General features: G+C 41.3%; 1 protein-coding gene across 4 annotated transcripts in view; it reads left to right on the top strand.

Annotated features, from left to right (window-relative positions):
- Positions 1 to 19,690, top strand: part of GHR (growth hormone receptor) — a 252,875-nt gene that overhangs the window by 110,345 nt on the left and 122,840 nt on the right. For 3 of the 4 annotated variants that reach the window (XM_032851404.1, XM_032851402.1, XM_032851403.1), the window contains exon 2: positions 14,758 to 14,838. In XM_032851404.1, the coding sequence (XP_032707295.1) occupies positions 14,769 to 14,838 (70 nt within the window). In that variant the 5' untranslated portion in view covers positions 14,758 to 14,768. Of the gene's footprint in view, positions 1 to 8,204; positions 8,289 to 14,757; positions 14,839 to 19,690 lie in introns of all 4 variants that reach the window. The other variant, XM_032851405.1, reaches the window with a different exon arrangement.

Genomic DNA, 19,690 nt, shown 5'->3' on the forward strand with positions numbered 1-19,690 from the left:
TGTTTCAAGTGTAAAAAAAAGAAAAAAAAAGAAGAGGCAGTGGGGTTAAGATTGGGGATTAAGGTCTGAGGAGCTATGTTCCACAGAGAATTCTGAGGCAGAATCACTCTCTCACAGCCTCAAGTTACCGGTGAGAAGGGATGGTGTAACCAAAGCGTCTAGTTCAGGTAGCTGCAAAACCCTCCTTTTATCGAGCAAGATAAAGAACTGTGAGGAATGAGGTTTGTGTTCTTGAGGCTCAGATTGGGGGCAGGTAGGAGATGCTGACTTCACTTCGGACAGCAGATACTTTAGTTGCTTACGGGCACCCTAAGGTAGCATTCCCTGTGCCTGAGGAACCCTCTCCTCTCTAGTTCTTTAGTGTTCACATGAGGCTCCATGTAAACTGCCACCCTGGGGATTCCCTGGAGCTTTCCTTCCTCATTGGGAAGTAAAGTTTTCATTGGTAACATGATCACAAGTGATTGGATATAAAAAATTCATCTGAATCCCTTCTCAATTTAAGATGAATGTTGTATTGCTGTTCTACAAGATGTGAAATCATTGAAATCGCCACAACAGATTACAGTAAAAGGTATTGAGGTGTTTGTTTCTTTGATGTTTTGGTAAGTGGACAGTCTCTGGGAAATGGTTCACAGTTTGGCTTAGCCTGCTCGTTCCAGGCATCATCCACCAGCCGAATGATTTAGGAGAAACATGGCCAGGTCATTGAACTTAGTTTCCTGAGTTATGCTGTGGTGGTCCCATCGAGTAGTAAACAGAAGGCTCCTGGGAGTTGAATGTTTAATTCAAAGGACTGAAAACAAGCTCTCCTGAGCCAAGATGTTAGATATGAGGACATGTTACAAAAATAGACTCTACTTCCCCCTTCCACACCACCTTTTCCTCCATAAAACACATGCTGCTTGTCCTTCTCTTCCCACATACAATTCTGTTGTAGATTTATACCTTGGTCTTTGTTTACCTTCTCATTGACATTTCATCTGTTTTTTAATTCCCTGGTTAGATCTGAGGTTGAGATGAGAAACGAGACCAGCAAACTGATTAAGACAGGCTCTCTCAGTCTTTCTCACTTTCCCTGAGATCATCTGACGTCCAGGTTTATGTGTTCAAAAAATAAGTTGCATCAATTGACTGAGAGGTGATCAGACTCTAGGGGCCCAGTTTATACTAGCCAAACTTAAGAGATGGGCCAGTATACCAGAATACCTATTCATTCATTGATTCTCCATTTCCACTGTCAAGCAATTTCATTTCAGCTGGTTATTGTATTAGTTTTTTAGAATGATTTCAGGTGAGAACATCACCAAACTCTGAGAGATTATTGTAGCTGTTTCTGTACTGAGACATTCTCATGGGCTGATTAAAGCAGTCTTGGCCAGGGGTAGTTAAAGGAGACAAAGTCACAGATTACATACTAATTTTTTTTAGCATTCCTTATCCATAATTAATTGATTGGACTAGATTGCCTCTCAAGTCAGTTTTTTTTTTTTGCCTATAATTATTTTTTCCCCAAATTTTTATTTAAATTTGAGTTAGTTAACATATAGCATAATACTGGTTTCAGGATTAGAATTTAGTGATTCATCACTTAAATATAATACCCAGTGTTCATCACAAGTGCCCTCTTAATGCCTATCCCCCATCTAGCCCACCCCCCACCCACCTCTCTACATCAACCCTTACTTTGTTCTCTGTCATTAAGAATCTCTTCTGGTTTGCTTCCCTCTCTCTCTTTTTTTCCCTTCTCATATGTTCATCTGTTTTGTTCCCTAAATTCTACATATGAGTGAGATTATATGGTATTTGTCTTTCTCTGGATGGCTTATTTTGCTTATTATAATACACTCTAGTTCTACCCATGTTGTTGCAAATGGCAAGAGTTTGTTCCTTTTCATGACTAAGTAATAGTCCTGTGTGTGTGTGTGTGTGTGTGTGTGTGTGTGTCTGTGTGTCTGTGTGTATCACATCTTCTTTATCCATTCATCAGTTGATAGACACTTGGGCTCTTTCCATAGTTTGCCTCTGCTTGATAATGCTGCTATAAACATTGGGGTTCATGTACCCCTTTGAATCTGTGTTTTTATATCCTTTGAGTAAATACATAGTAGTGTAATTGCTGGGTCATAGGGTAGTTCTATTTTTAATATTTTGAGGAACCTCCATACTGTTTTCCAGAGTGGCTGCACAAGTTTGCATTCCCACCAACAGTATAAGAGGGTTCCCCTTTCTCTGCCTGCTCACCAACATCTGTTGTTTTTTGTCTTATTCATTTTAGCCATTCTGACGGGAATGAGGTGGGATCTCATAATGGTTTTGATTTGTATTTCCCTGATGATGAGTGATGTTGAGCATCTTTTCATATGCCCATTAGTCATCTAGATGGCTTCTTTGGAGTAATGTCTATTCATGTCTTCTGCCCATTTCTTAACTGGATTATTTGTGTTTTGGTTGTTGAGTTTGGTAAGTTCTTTATAGATTTTGGATACTAACCCTTTATCAGATATGTCATTTGTAAATATCTTCTCCCATTCTGTAGGCTGTCTTTTAGTTTTATTAATTGTTTCCTTTTCTGTGCAGAAACTTTTTATCTTGATGAAGTCACGATAGTTCATTTTTGCTTTTGTTTTCCTTGTCGTTGGAGACATGTCTAACAAGAAGTTACTGCAGCCGAGGTCACAGAGGTTGCTGCCTGTGTTCTATACAAATTTAATGATTTCCTGTGTCACATTTAGGTCTTTCATCCATTTTGTATTTATTTTTGTCTATGGTGTGAGGAAGTGGTCCAGTTTCATTCTTCTGCATGTTTCTGTCCAGTTTTTTCCAACATAATTTATTGAAGAGACTATTTTTTCCACTGGATATTCTTTCCTGTTTTGTTAAAGATTAATTGGCCATACAGATGTGGGTCCATTTCTGGGTTTTCTATTCTGTTCCATTGATCTCTGTGTCTCTTTTGTGCCAGTACCATACTGTCTTGATGTCAAGTCACAAATTTCTATGCTCTGTTAAAAAGCCCTTCTCCAGTTGGACGTGTTTCAATGGTGACTTGATAATAATCTTCCTGATTAATGTTTAGGAAGTCAACCTTGGACTCTGTTGTGGACTTTTAGAGATTGTATTAGATTTCTTTTGCTTCCCTGACCAATTATCATAAATATATTATGATATATTTATGATATGGTTTGTGACAACACATATTTGTTACCTCACACACAGTTCTGTAGGTAAGATGCATGGGTACAGCGTGCATGGCTCTGCTGCATTCTCTGCTTAGTGAATGCTGAAATCAAAATATTTTTTAAGGCTTTATTACCTTCTGAAGGCTCTGGAGATGAATTTGCTTCCAGGCTTCCTGAGGTTGCTAACCCATTTCATTCCTTGATGTCAGAGGACCGTCTTCTCTGTTTCCTAGCTCGCTGTCTGTGAGGAGCCAGTCTTTGCTCCCAGAGTCTGCCTGCAGTGCCTCTCACGCTTTCTGTGGTGCCCCCTCCAGCAACAGCACATCAAATCCTCTCAGATTTCTCATCTCTCTGACTTCCTCTTTTGCCACATCTCACCGATTACTTCTGCTTTTATAGGCTAATTACATAGACTCACCTCAGTAATCGAGGGTAATCTCCCTATTTTAAAATCAGTTGATTAGGAAACTTAATTACATTTTCAGAGTTCCTTCCAAGAAGTACCTAACTTAGTGTTTGAAAAATCAGGGGTGCTCATTTTGAGGGGACCTCATGAGTAACACTTTGAAATAATGTTTTATCATTCCTTGAGTGATCTTATCTGTGAATGGCTGATTTCATCCATCATGTGTATTCTTTATTCTTGCCATTTCATGGAGTAGTATGTTCTTTTCCTACCTTTATATTTAGTATTTCAGCCACTTGGCAAAGAAAGTCCTCTATTGCAAAAATTACACTTATTGGTTAACTAAATAGGAAAGATTGATTTTTTTTTTTTTCCCTCTCCCTCCACTCAGCTGAGGAAGGCTCCCTGGGGCATCTGAGCACTGTTTCACAAACTGAAAAATCCTCGTACATTTGCTTTGGACTAGGTCAGTGATTCTCAGCCCTAACTGCACTTTGGAATCACATAACAAATGTTAAAGGATTAATACTCAGGCCCTACCACAGAGATTCTAATTTATCTATAAACCCGGGTCATGTTTTTTTAAGTTCCCCACATAGTTCTAATTTGCAGTCAAGGTTGAGAACTATTGATATGCTCCAAACTTTCTGTTTTGGAGATAAGGAGGCCAAGTCTAAGGGTGAGAAATGATTTACTTAAAGTCTCATAACTAGAGACAACGCTGGTGCTCTGTGCCAGCTTTGTGCCCCAAACAAAAGGTTTATGATTTAACTTGATGTAGGTTTCAGTGCTCAGTAATTACATGCAAAATGAATGTGAGAGTGTCACAAGCAGCAAGGGAGGGTAGCAAGACTATTTCTTTCCAGGACTTGAAGAATTAGACCTTGCAAAATAACTGTTTAAAGGTCCCTTCTCAGAAGCTGCTCATGAGCAGTAATAAACATGGATACATTCTGTCCTAGCCAGGGAGCTGGCCGCGTGGACATCCACAGTGTCTCCATGTCCCAGGGTTGCATGCTCCCATGTGGTCACCATTTGGCTGCTGTGACTCTGGAACACTTAAAGTCTGGCTAGCGCCTGTTGTGATGTGCTGCGTGAAATACACACTAGGTTCGAAGATTCCGTATGAAAAAAGGAGTCTAAAATACCTCAATACCTTTCATATCACCTGTAGGAGGAAATGATCATATTTTGGATATATTGGGTTGAATAAGATATACAATTAAAATAAATTTTATGTATTTCTTTCTTTTTTTTAAGATTTTATTTATTTGACAGAGAGAGATCACAAGTAGACAGAGAGGCAGGCAGAGAGAGAGGGGGAAGCAGGCTCCCTGCTGAGCAGAGAGCCTGATGCGGGGCTCCATCCCAGGACCCTGAGATCATGACCTGAGCTGAAGGCAGAGGCTCAACCCACTGAGCCACCCAGGCGCCCCTATATTTCTTTCTTAATATGGTTACTAGGAAATTTAAAAGTACATACGTGGCTGGCCCTTGCTTCTCACATTATATTTCTGTGACACAGCACTGTTCTAGAGGGCGTTTTCTATTCAAGCTGTTAATAAGGAGCAGTCCAGGTCCAAGCCGTGACACCTCCCATGATCTCGAAAAGTGAAATGGTTTCGTGTACACTTACTGGAGCTGAGATGTAACATTGATCTGCCCAATGTCGACCATCTATCTGGCAGCCAGTCAGTCTGGCCAAATAGACTTCTTTCTCTTTATACATATAGGCTTAAAGGAGGTGGGGAAGGGGGGGAATACTTTCCCCATGTCATGGAAAGAGCACACTTTATAGCTCTTAAGTAATGTACCCGAAAGTTGACCAGATGCTCTTGGAGACTCTGAGGCCTAGAGATGAATCTTAGATCCCTTGAGCAATACTCCAAAGGAAACTGCTGTGTCAGCATTTATGAATTATGACTGTGCTTGACAGGTCCAGAGCACCGAAAAGCTGTGGTGTCTGCCCCTGTCCGTAATTCAAATGCAGACCTTACTCCTTCTCTTTTTCTTACTGTCTCTAGCTTTTCCTGCCTCGCTGGTACCCACCTAATCACATGCTTAGCCTAGTTTCACATTTGTGACGAAGCATGGGAAGGGGAAGGCAGGCCTTGGAGATGTCAATCATGGTTAACTGTCCGGGGGATTCACTTAAGTCCTCAAAGTTCCTTTACGCTTTTACTTTTCAGTTTGAAATGAAGCTGTCTTTTGCAGGGTCTGTATAAACTTCAAGGGGAGTATAAGACCCTGGCCGACTTACTCATCGGGCAGATTTTAGACTAGGCGTCTACCCTGGATCAGGCCCAGGGCTGCTTGGTGGGGATTCAGTGAGTGAGTGAGTGAGTGAGACACACCTCTTGGCCCCCTCACCCAGTTGCTCACAGCTGGAAGGACAGGCACCTGGCACACTTTCATTATACCTCACGGCATGGGATTTGCCTTATCACAAAATCATCATGGGATGGGGTGCAGATGGGGCAACTGAGGCCCACAGTGATAAGCGACTGCCCGAGTTACCGAGTCAGGCCATGTTGGGCTGGCTGGCACCTGGGCACGGGGTGGCTGACACCCTCTCTAGAAATGTTTCATCCAGAAGATCACATTGCCTCACTCTTGGTTTCTCAACTTGTTTACCTTACAAGAACAAGTTCATTTTGGACTTGATAAAAGGAAAGAAGAGTTTCTCTCAGTCCTTGCTCTGTATGTTATCCATGCCTGCTAGTAGCTCCTTTTAGCGCGCTGTGAGTCATTGTACTAAGCATTGTCAGATTACCATCTCATCGAGATAATAACATTTGTGTTTGAAGACTTCATTCTATGAGATCATGTCTTCAATAGTTTATGTATTTCCTATTAAATGAGGGAGAGCAAAGCCAGCTTCCATCTGAGAGTTTGAAAGAAACTCCAACGTCTTTGACTTTGGTTAAGGCGTATTCCCCATGTTCTATATGATTTATCACAGTAATTTAAAAAAATAGATTTTAAAAAGAGCCACTTGCAGAAAGAAAAACAGCAGAAATTCAGTAAGAGGTTTGCTTTTTCACATTCTGTGTTGGAAAAAAAAAAAAGACTTGGTAGGTGCAGTGATGTAAAGTATGCGGTAAAGAGGAACACGCTGTTCAAAGAAGCACCGATGCTATTGACTTCTCTTTCACGGGATCGTCACTCTCGCCTTGTGAATTGGTGGGCGCGCCACGTGAATCAGGCTGGGTGGGTCTGGTGGCCGGCCAAGAAGATGGTTGCTCCCGTGGGGTACTGCAGAGTGCCACTGAGTCCTACTGAACTCCCACAGAATGCCCCATGTGCCAAGAACGACCACTCCCGGCAGAATACCCATGCACACCAAAATGGGAGCAGTACTGAGAATTTAGTGCCGAAAAAGTCAGTTTTTGTTTTTGTTTTTGTTTTTTTTTAACTTCTCCAGAAAGGAAGAGATGAAGACCTAAATTCCTATGTTCCAGCTGCCTTTTGTATTCTCACAGGGAGAGTCCTAGCTTCAAGCCAAGCGTCTTATCACTGGATTTCATCTTCCCAGTTTTCAGCTCTAGAAATCCATGATTCACAAAGTAAATGGTCTGGACCCAGTAACAACAGCGTAGCCTTTTCTTAAAGCAGATGGGATCATCACGACAGGTGAAGTCGGCCTCTAGATTATTTCCTACAATCGGGCCTCTGTTTCGAAGGTGCATAATTGCCCATATACCTAAGCAAAACTGAGTAACCTTCCTGCCTTAGCCTAGGAGACACACACATTACATTATGATGATTCTTCCTTTTCCTGGGACCCTTATGTGATATAAGTGCATGATTGAAGAAGGGAGTCTTACTTACATGTTATGGCTACCCAAGAACACATTTGCTGATTGCCTAGGCTTCCATGTCATGGTATATAAATGAGGGCCCCCCTCCCTCTCTACCCCACGGGAATATTATAAAACATCATCTATTTATTACTGATATCAGAAAGAATCTAATAACATATTTATTGGATAGATGCAGAGGGCATGCTAAATGTTTTGAATAAATCATCTCATTTAATCTCCTCTTGATTTTCCTATGAAAAAGGTAATAATATTCTTATCCTCATCTTAAGGAAAAGTAAACAGGCTTGGTAAAGCTAGGATTTGAACCTAGCTCTCTCCAACTCCCCAATACATGCTCTGAACCCCAAGCTCACTCTCTGTAAATGAAGATCAAGGATGGCATTTATGGTAGAGGCTGATGTTAATTTCTAAAGACTTGGGAAAGTGTCTGTCAGTGATCATTAACTAAATATGGTCAGCTAACAGTGGAACAGATGGCATCAAATGAAATCAAGTGTCCAGGGTTCACTCAGTGGTACTGTCTCTTACATCTTCTGTCAATGTCAGCAGATTGCCTCATCTTTGGACCTGTTACCTACATGGAGCCCAGATAGCATCATTCACTTCCCCAGCTGCTGGTGTGCTGGATCATTTGTACTGGCTTGCAGTCCACGTTCATTGACTTCAGGGAATCCAGGGTCGGTGACTCGGTGACTTAAAATCAGCCTTGGTGGAGGTTTTTACACCACAGAGACTGGTAAATGATACCAATCATGGTCCTCTCTCTCTCTCTTTCTCTCTCTTTAATTCCAGAGAGACAGTTGTTACACATTTATCAGTGCACCACTGTCTATGACTCAAGGAGAGATAACAGTTTGAATTGTCACCCTTCTAAAGGTAAACAGAGGCATACTGGGTATGCCCCCTGCAAAAAAAACACTACAAATATAATCATGCCTAATTCTTCAGTCCCTATAATTCTGCATTCTGGATGAGCTCTTAAAATGTAACTGTAAAGATTTTCTATGTCATTAGAAGTACAAAATTTTAGGGGTGCCTGGGTGGCTCAGTCAGTTAAGTGTCTGCCTTCAGCTCAGGTCATGATCCCGGGGTCCTGGGGTGAAACCCTGCATCGGGCTCCCTGCTCAGTGGGAAACCTGCTTCTCTCTCTCCCACTCCCCCTGTCTGTGCATGCTCTCTCTGTGTCAAATAAATAAATACAATCTTTAAAAAAAAAAGTACAAAATTTCATATTATTATTTGTTACAAAGACATATATGCCCACTATAAGAGTTTAATGATTCTGAATGCAAGTACAGACATACAGACCATATATATATATATATATATATCAATATTGTCAATGAGAAATACAAAATATAATGCAGGCCATATACATGATTTTAAATTTCCTGCTGGTCATGTTTAAAAAAAATAAAAAGAAATAGGGATTGTTAGTTTTCAATAATATGTTTATTTAACCCCAGCAATCCAAAATATGAGTTTAACTTATAGTAAACATAGACCTTGTTGAAGTATTTTGCATGTGTTTTTTTTGTACCAAGCCTTCAAAACCCATGTATGTTTTACACTTAAAACACATCTTAATTTGAATTCTAAGTTTGCATCAGAGATACTTGATCTGTTTGGATTTAGTAAAAATCCACAGCCGAAAAACTAGATTCATATCACAACCTGTTTCAAATATACTTAATTAAATGCTTAATTAAAATACTTAATTAAAATTACATAAAAATTTAGCTTATTTAATTCTTCAGTTGCATTAGCCACATTTGCAGTGCTCAGTGGCCACTGATGATTGATGATAACTAAATTTGGTCACCTTGGGTACATATGATCTATGTTTTAAATGTTTTCTAAAAAAAGGAGATTTATTATATATACTACTTCTAAAGGCCTTTTTTTCCCTCATACATTACACATTTAAAATAATTTCCCATCCTGTATTCCCCACTGGATCCTGAGAAAGGAAAAAATGTCAGTGAAAGTAAGTATGTCAGTAATGTCTGTGAACTTTTTCTCTCTCCCTAATTGGAAAGAAAGAAATTGACCTAAGGCAGTTTGGATCTGACCAATTTTCAAATAAACAGCACCATAAAAAGTGGGTAATAACATGAACAAATGCAAACTAGTCAGACACATGCCTGGTACTAATTAGAATGGGTCATTTCAAATACCATTTTGGATTCGCCTGTTTTTCGATGTCGAATTCTTAAAACAGCTTCAGCAGGAAATCAACTAGATCCAGTTTTGCAATATTTCATTACTAAGGAACGCCTGCATTGAAAATACACGTTTATTATGTTATCTAACTAGAGTCTTGGTTTTGTAATATAATCGATTCTGCTTCTGTGGGGATTATTTTTAATCAGCTCTTACCTTTTTGGTATCATAATAGCTAGATCAGTAAAACAAAAAATTGGGGAAATATCATTTCTATCAATTCAGCTGCCATATTGGTATTTTGCCTTTGTTAAGGCAAACTACAAGTTCCTCAATCTGTCATATTATTCTACCTATAAATATGGTGACATTCTTCTATGGATGCTGTTGACCACTCTCCTTTTAAATACCTTATACAAATCAGGAGGTGTAGGTAGCTTTAGGTGGTGGTTCCTTTTGTCTTTGCCAAATTACAAACCAGATAGGAGTGCATTTTCCCCCATATGGCTTAATATACTTTATAATATTACTTTTTTTTTTAAGTATTTATTTATTTATTTATTTATTTATTTATTTGACAGAGATCACAAGTAGGCAGAGAGGCAGGCAGGGGAGGGGGGAAGCAGACTCCCTGCAGAGCAGAGAGCACAGTGGATGTGGGGCTCCATCCCAGGATGCTGGGATCATGACCTGAACCAAAGGCAGAGGCTTTAACCCCCTGAGCCACCCAGGTACCCCTATAATATTACTTTTAATAAAGTTAATGTGGGGGGCTCTTCATGAAATAGCCTAGTCTTCATATTAAATTCATCTGGTATCCATCATCTCTATGTAAATATCTCTGAAATCCAGTAATGACTTCCCTCTCTCATTCAGTCTTGGGTCTCCTACCATCAACTTCCCACCAGACGTATCTTACACTTCTACAAGCCTTTAAATCACTATTAAATCACTTTAATACCCAAAATCCCAAGATAGTCATTTAATCTTCTCATTCCTGAGCAACTCAGATCCCAAAATCTTGATTTCTATCAATATTGCCATCTTTCATCCACATGTATGTATAACTATATACTCATTCATTTGTGATAGACACATTTTATTTATTATCTCTTGAATCCACTCATCTCCAAATCTTGTCAGTATTTCTCAGTGATACCAAGTTAAGAAAGTATGAGGGGCAGATTTATCCTAAGAAAAATCCACTTTGCACATGTGTTACCTATCCTAAAACTTCAGGTGACTTTCTGATTAATGTGAGTTGAACTACTGGGGCCCCTAGGTGATGCAGTCAGTTGAGCGTCTGACTCAATTTTTAGCTCAGGTCCTGATCTCAGGGAACTGGAATGGTGGGATCCAGCATCCGCCATCTCTGGCCACCAATTACAAGTTCAGTGGAGAGTCAGCTTGGGGATTTCTCTTCCTTCCCCTCTGCTCCTCCCCTCACCTCACACCAAATTAATTAATTAATTAATTAATCTTTAAAAAAAATATATGAGTTGAACTGCTGTTTTGGCCTAGTCCCCCCTTACCATCCAATTTCATTCCCCTTTATTCATGATTTCAAACTTTGTTCGCTCACCTCCAACTACCACTCTGAACTAATCAGACCCAGAGCCACACCCAGGACGTTGGTACCATCTGAGTGTTTACCCATAATGTTAAGTTCACACCCACCCCTCACTATTCCTTACCTATCACAATCTTCTCTGTCATTTAAATCTAATTTTAAGCCCTTCAGTTCAGTAGGTGATTGTCGTGCCCCCGCCCCCAACCAGCCCACGCAATCTTTATTTCATTTTCAGGTATGCTTCCTCTTTTCCCAATTTGATTTGCCTATCTTGTTTAATTCTTGAGGTAAAAAACCATTATTTTGATTGCTTTGGTATTCTCCAGTGTGCCCTGTACAATTCTAGGAGCTCAACAAATACTTGCTAATTTTAAAAATAAAGAAAATTGAACTAATTGCTTTCTTGGCCTGGAGTTGGTTATAACATGTTGGGAAAAATCTTGTGTTTAATCTCCATCTCTTCTCATGTGTTTATGTACTGTTTTATAGCCAGGAATCAAAGGCAGCATATCACAATCCTGACTGTGATTCAGAGGCTCCTCTGCAGGGCAGTTTACAGAATTAAAACTCACACCAGCTTTTCAAAGAACGGGCTCTCCCTTGAGGAAGTTGGGGGGAAGGTGGGGGAGGTCAGGCAAAATGCCTCAGGCTTTGAAAGTGGAACTGGTGTGAGTTCCATTATGCAAGAATGGAAGCTTGTCTCCCCCACCCAACCACCACCCCACCCCAAATAAAAAGCTTGCCATGAGACTATCGCCCAAGAATGCATAAATATCAGCAGAAATTTAGAGAGGTTTTTCCTAGAAAACTATTGCAAACTTAAAAAGCCAGTCAGCCAAGGTGTGTGTGTGGTAGATTCCTCTGGACCTACCTCTACATAGAGACTTATATTGGGGAAGGGGACTAATGGGACTTTCTCCTACTCACATCTGGCACGTTATTGACAGATGACCCCGAAGTTTCACACTCTGTGTTTTTGGCACGTTGTCCTCTCCTAGGGCAGTTTTCTCCCAGCGAACACCTAGTAAAGGTGTTAACCTAGAAGCTGCCATAGGGAGTCCTGCAAAACGGAAGAGGGCAGGTTCCAGTCAAATGAACAGAGTGTCCATTAGCCTGGCTGTGTGCTGGCCCTGGGACAGATCACTAGGGGACAGCTTTCACAGTCAGTCCCGCTGAGCCAGCAGCCGTGGAAGTGGAACTTAGTTTTTTTGGATGAAGCGGTGAGCTCTTCCTGAATCCCGCTCCAGCTCTCCATCCTCTTCTCTGCTCCCTAGTTGGAGCTTGGGGCAGTTTGCAATGCTCTCAGTGTGGTGACTGGTTCTCAGCTCCTCTGTGGGAGAATGGCAGTTTTAAATACCTTCTTTTTTGGCTGTGGGAGTGTGAAATAGATTTCTGGTTGACTTTGCTTGAAGACTCTGATTTGTTTGTTTCATTGTAAGAGATAGATGGCGTGCTTTGGAGCTAGGTTGTGATCATTTGGAAGAGTTGTGAAGTTCATTTGCAGACAGCAGCCTTCGAAAGTTTGGGCATGGGAGGGAGGCAGCTACTATCCATCTGAAGCAGAATTCACTCATGTCGGGCATCTGCCAAGTATCTTTGAAATATTTGAAGAGGCAACTTCCAACCCAGAGAAAGCAGCCTTCTGAGCAATGCAAACATATTTATATCTTTATTAAGTTGGGAGGCCAAAAACCCTGCCTGGGAATTCAAATTCTTTTATGACCTTGATATCCAGAGAGCACGTGCCAACGGAGGTTTCTCTACCTGACACTAAGTGCACTGGGCGATTGCTAGTAAAACTAACACTATGCATACAGCCCAATTCCTCCATGCTTTTCCTACTTTAAAAAATATATATATTTTAAAAATAAATTTTAGAAGGAAATATCCAGTTACCAACAGGATGGCATTTTCATCCTTTAGCATATTTATTTTTAGCCTCTTTATGTATTTCTTCGGGAAGCGTCAAGCTTGGATTACACGGCCTCTTCACCTACTAATAAAGGATCTAAGGAGAGATGCTCTGAGGTTCACATTTGCAAAGTTGATGAGGATGCAAGGCCATTAGCTCAGAGGAATTTGAAACATGGATGTTACAATAACCAGAACCCACATTTGCTTGAACTCTCCTAATCGGCCGGGTGTGTGCCTGTGCAGTGTCCCGCTCAGTTCTGCCCGTGACCCCAGCAGGCACTGTTTGAGGCCATTCCTTACACACTCAGCACACATGTGCGTGTTCAGACACAGGGAGATGCTCAGTTTATGCAGAGGTGGGTATTCTTAGACTTTTTCAAGAACATAAAATCATGTAGAACAACAACAACAAAAAAAAATGATGGGCCCTCCGCTCTCTGGAAATGAAAATATGGAAACATCACCTTTGATGCCTGTTCAGAATTACCAAGGACCACACCGTTCACTCCAGTACCCATGAGAGCAAACGTTCTTGTTCATCATTTTAGCCTGATTAGGGGTAACGAGAAGGGCTGTTTCGTTATTGTCAAGGATGTACAAAAATGAAAATGAAGCCGGAGGGAGGCCCTGGTGGAGAGCCCAGGGTGATGTTCAGGTGTGCCCCAGCGATGAGGAAGTCGTGTAATGTTATGGAAATCATGCGGCTGAGCTTGAAAGGAGCTGGCATTGGTTGTCAGAGGTAGCAGCAGACCAAAGGACAGTGTGCTAAGTTCATTTTAAACCAGTCCAGGCTTGTCTCTTCAGAGATCTAGAAGTGGACACCTGGATTATTGGTTCCAAAGAAGCGAATTTCCTCCAGGTGATGGTGTGTGCTGGCCGAGGGGTATCTCCCCTGTTCATCAAACTGTAGGGATCCAGGTGTGGCCACACTTGCGATCCCAAATAGCTAGCAAGGCTGCGAACCGACCTTTCTTTGAGTCTGGGGTGGTCACGTTCCTGGGCCTTTCAGAGACCACTCTCCTCCTAGAACAGAGAACCCAGGCCACCAGGTGTCCTGAGGAGGCCACCTAGGCAGCACTGATGCTTCCGAGTATGTTGCTTCTCATCTTCTCCTTTCTGCTGTCTTCTAGCTAAACCGTCCCGTGATGGCTTGTCAGTGCAGGCTTCCGACGAGTAGTGGAGCTCTTTCATCCACTGGGAAGCGCACTGGAGAAGTCTTACTATTACAAATGCATTCTTGTGTTTTTCCTTTTATGGCTTGTCTGGCTCAAGGCCCTGTGCTTGGTGATACTGCTGACGAGTTTTTCTATTTCCAGATCTAGTTAAAGTGAAGCCGCCCTGGCCCTGTTATTGAAGAAGCAGTTGTGTGTGTTGGGGGCGGTGGGGGTGGGGTGGGGGGGGTTCCTTTGTGGTGAGGTGGTTCTAGGGCTATGGGCCAGGGTGTGAAAATCTCTATAGTGTCCATGCTGTTTCCTAATGCAAGCTCCCGTGGAAGTGGAATTTATTATAAACCTACTGTTTGCCCTCACGAGAAGTACAGCAGGATGAGACTCGGGGCAACGAAAGACGTACCAGGGCTCCCTCAAGAACTGGCATGCACGTCCGCTCATTCATGGTTCAGCTAGTTTTTACCTAGTGTGCAGCGATAATGGTCTGCTTTTAGTTGGCTGTGTCTGATTCTTTTTCGTGTGCTTGCAGGTCCTACAGGTATGGATCTCTGGCAGGTGCTGTTGACCTTGGCAGTGGCAGGCTCGGGCAATGCTGTTTCTGGGAGTGAAGGTGAGTTCTGCTTTCCCATTCTCGCCCCCTGTGTTTTGAAATAACACTGAACGTTACTGGTTCAATGTAAGTTCTTTGGATGATTTAATTAAATGGGGTAAGTTTTAAGTAACAGCAAATGGGAAACTTGTCTTAGCTTTAAAATCATAAGCTAGGAGGACTTTCCCATGGATGTTTTAAGAGGAATACAATTTCGAAAACAAAACAAAACAAAAAAACAACAACAACAGCAAAAAAAGAGGAATACAATTTTGGCATCTGATGTTTGCACATCAAAAATAAATGCTGCAAACCATGACGAGGGCATTTATAGTGAAGGCGAGCCAGGTCTCTTGGTCCAGGGAGAGACACTGAAATGACACTGGAGGGTTGGTTATTAACCTACTGATCACTCTGCTCAGCCGTGACTAAGGATATCATCCCCCGTTTCCAGAGCTCAGAATTAAGGTCTCGGAATCAGAGTCTCTGAGAGTGGAAATGGCAGATTTCAAATAAATTTCACCTTTCACGTTCTGGGTGATTACTGTTTGGCAAAGTTTGAAGGAAGACAACAGATAATAGTTGAATAATGTACTCAGAACCCATGAGTTCCTGGGCCGTCTCTGTAATTCTCCTGGCTTTTTTTTATGCCATCTTCCTCATGGAGAAGTCTCAGTACATTCAAACGTATGTCTCATGGCACAAATAACTGGAACAAGAAAGAGTAATGAACGGAAATGAGAAGAAGGATTTTTCTGTCCAGCAAGGAAACTGTGGTTTTAAAGGGGTGGGAGACTTTTATAAAAGATTGTCTTTTTTTTTTTTTAAGATTTTATTTATTTACTTGATAGACAGAGATCACAAGTAGGCAGAGAGGCAGGCAGAGAGACAGGAGGAAACATGGTCCCTGCTGAGCAGAGAGCCCGATGTGGGGCTCGATCCCAGCACCCTGGGATCATGACCTGAGCCGAAGGCAGAGGCTTTAACCCCCAAGCCACCCAGGTGCCCCTAAAAGATTGCCTTGAGTACTTGATTTTTTTTTCCTTGCTCGGTCATCAACATGAGAAATAAACAGTCTATTTCTCCTGTGCTGTGTCACCACATTCAGTTGTTGCTTTAAGAGTAGCTGATTCTCCTACTCACTGGGCAACTCCTGCTGGAAAACACAGTTTAACCAGCAGAGGTAATGCCTTAAGATGTCCTCCCTGATCTTTGTGCCAAAAATAAATCTGTAGTAGTAAGCTGCTGAGGACAACCAGAGTACAAAAAAAAAAAAAAAAAAAGATAAATAAATAAAATAAGAAGGGCAAAATATGTTATTTTATCTTTTAAAGCAATTTAAAAATATTTGTAGAAAAGAAGTCATAATTGTTTGAAATATTTTTGGGTCTCCCTGGTGTTACAATGTCAACATTATGCAAGTGAAACATGGAGAGAATTGCAGGCTCCATTTCAGCAACTTTTCCCATGGCTGGTTTTAGACCCTGGTTCTGAGCCAAAGAATTACAGCTGAGATCCTCGGCTGTTCCAGAGTCATGGTGGTTTAATCTCTACTTTCTTCGTTAAGGTGGCTTTCACTCCAAAGGGCTAGGCTTGAGGAATTTAAAAAACCTGTGAAATGAAAAGTATGGCAGAGGCGATCTTATAGAAAATTAAAAATGTGTCCCCAGCTGCAAGACGAGAGCTCAAGTTACATTTAGACCTAGAGGCTCTGCAAAGAGCATCTATTTTCGCTGCTTTGACATTTTAGCTTTGACATAAACCTTTAACTTCATAAGGAGAATGGAGAAAACAACACCATTAACTGGTTTTCTCTTTGCTTTTTGTTTTGCTTTCTGATAGTGTTCTGTTGGCTTTGTCTGTTTGGGAGTAGCAGAGATAAGAAAATGCAGTGGCTTACAGCAAACAATTCACATAGCCGGCCAGTACTTAAACACAGTAATTTAGCAAAGGAAAAAAAATGTCTTTCTCCTCCTTTTTTTTTTTCTTTTCTAAGTTAGTGGGCTAACCCAAATTCTTTTGGAATATGTGGCTACTCCAGAGTTCTACCTTAAAATGGCCTGGGATTATTAAATATGAGTCTGGTGTTTCCATCAGAAGGTGTGGAGGAACGTGTTTGAACACGAGCGTGCACACATATGAGTGTGTTTACCAGTTCTGGCCATTTATCTGGTGAGTTCTGCCAAAGTGATCACGTGACATAACACGGCTTGAATCTCAGATGACATTCAGAGGCACTGCGGTTCTTTTTCTGCCAGGTCTGGACTGTAGCCAATTTTTTTTTTTTTTAATGTTCTCTCCCATCGTATAAGGCAGACTGAAAATATAGGTAAGGATTTAAAACAAAACAAAACACTCCTGTAGTTTTACCAGGCATTCATTTGAATTCAGTTTGGTCGGGGAAGGAGGTGACAATGCGAAGGAGATGACAATGCGGAATAAGGGATCTGGAAGGTGTGACCTGGTAGAGTCCCCTGGGAGCTGGGAGAGGATGACAGATCTGTATGCTCAGGGAAGGTTGGCACTTGAAGCCTGGAGCAGGGTTTTTCCTGCTGGGGCAGATAAGCGGTTAGAAATACACTGGCCCTGATTGCCCCATGGGCAATTTAATATATACCTAATTAAATTAAATATATGCCTAATTAAATTAATATGCACCTAATAAATATACGCCTAATTGCCCCATGGTCAATTTAATGAGAACCCAACGTCAAACAGTGCACCATGGTGTTAGCTCAAGGGTTGTAATAGGTGCTGTCTCTTTGTCTTCCATCCGTAGTGTTAGTCCCTACACCTGCTCCCATGACCGGTGACATCGTCTCAGGGAGAATTTCTTACTCCCCATTTGGGAATGACCAGAAATGCTTTATTTTCAGAGGGCTTCACAGGGTCAAACTGTCAGGTGGTTACATCAGAACTACTGCTCCTGGGATGATGATTTTAGGGAGAAATGTGTATAAAGAAGAGATAGCTATAAATGCTCTTGAGAGGAGGGCCTATTATAAATCGGGTCATATCTCTGTTATTTTAATCAGTCCACAACTGAGCATCCTCTTTCACCTCCCAACCTAACATGGGAGCACACAGGCCCCTGCCCTGAAGAAGTCCAGTCTCGTTGGGACATGAGAAACTTCTAGAAATTAATGAGAAACTCTATAGCTTTAAGGTCTAAATTATGTAATGAGTACAAGTGGTCATGATGCTCAGAAAAAGAATATATCAAGGTGGACTGGAATAGTTAATTCACATTCAGTGTATTGATTGATTGATTGATTGATGATTGATTTTAGAGCTTTCTGTTTTCAAAGATTCAACTTGGGCTACAAGGAAAATAGTGATTCTTCCCTCAAGGAATTTAGCATGAGCTAAGGGATCAGGAATCTACACAAAGAATTACCATAGGAGACAGTGTCCATTAACTATCAAAATAGTGACCCAAAATACACTCTTTGGGGGGAGGGAGGTAAGGAGAGTCATCTTCTCCTGTAGTGAATCAGGGAGAACTTCCTGAAGGACGTCATGGTTATTTCACCAGACCTGGAATACTAGGTGAAGACTTTAAAAGGCTGAGAAGAGCAGGTGACTACAGAAAGGACGCATGTGGTACATGAACAACATGAACAGAAGCTCGCAGGTAGAGCTAGAGGGTATACGTAGAGAATGGCTCGTTCGGTTACTGAGTTTATACTGTGTACAGGCACTGTACTAGGCAACGAACGGCTCTATTTTACGTATTTGGCATTTGGTAGATTTTTTTTTGAGCGCTTACTTGGTAGAAAGCATAGGATTCATTTGGCCAGAGTATGTTGTACGTGAGCACTGGATCTGTAATTACTCACTTTGGAAGTCAACTTAGGTTGCTAGATTTGAGTTAAATTACAGAAGGGCCTACAGATGGCAAAAGCTTTGTGGAAAAGGCAGGTCTTGCTGGGCCTTGGAGAGGGAAGATAGTATTTAGAGAGGAAGAGAAGCAAGAGAAGTATGAGGCATACCCAGCAAGTCATAGTTCTTTCCAAAGTTGTAGGCCAGGCATAAGTGCTTATGATGGAACATTATTTGTGTGTGTGTGTGTGTGTGTGTGTGTAATATTTATAGATAGCATATATAATATTTGTGTGTAATGGCTATCGTGTGTGTGTGTGTATATATACACACATATATATGGCATGGCTTGCAGGCAGAGCACATAATTAGTATTTTATCACTCCAGAGATTAAAAGGTACTACATCCTTCTGTATCAGTCAAGTTAAAAATTTACACTGGGAATAAGATGCCATGTCCTAAAGGAATCAGGATCCTCAAAATAATGTTGTCTCTATATCTTTGAACATTTTTTATAAACCTATGCAAATATATACAGCACTTTTGGGTTGGGGGGGAACCACCTCTGTTCTTATTGCTAACAGACAGGAAATAATGACCCAGTGGAAGAAACATTATATTAAAAAAAAAAAAAAAAAGCCTTACCCCCTTACAGTGAGGTTGCACAGAGCCCTACAAGTTGCCAAGACATAGAGAATAGATATCAAGCAAGTATTAGAGTCATGGTTATAGTTGGTAAACAGTCAGTGGTGTGCCTATTACATGTTTTCAAGGAGGAATAGTTCTAGTGTTCTCTTCGTACTGGGAGTAAAGAAAACCACCATAGAGCTTTAGATTGCTGTGGTCTTTACTGTCACCAAGAGCAAGAAGAAATCTTTCAGTCTGTTCGCATGCCATGGCCTGAATCCATGTACACCAGCAACCCTGTGTCACTGGGTCCTTGCGGGATCGCTGACCACTTTGACACTGGAGTTCAGCAACATGTAGCCGGTCAGGTTGAGGAGCCCCTGGCCTTGTCTTTTGGGATGGTACCCATGGAGGGGATGAGCA

Source organism: Lontra canadensis, unplaced genomic scaffold (genome assembly GCF_010015895.1).
Source record: "Lontra canadensis isolate GAN:19392208 unplaced genomic scaffold, GSC_riverotter_1.0 scaffold5, whole genome shotgun sequence".
NCBI classification, from domain to species: domain Eukaryota; kingdom Metazoa; phylum Chordata; class Mammalia; order Carnivora; family Mustelidae; genus Lontra; species Lontra canadensis.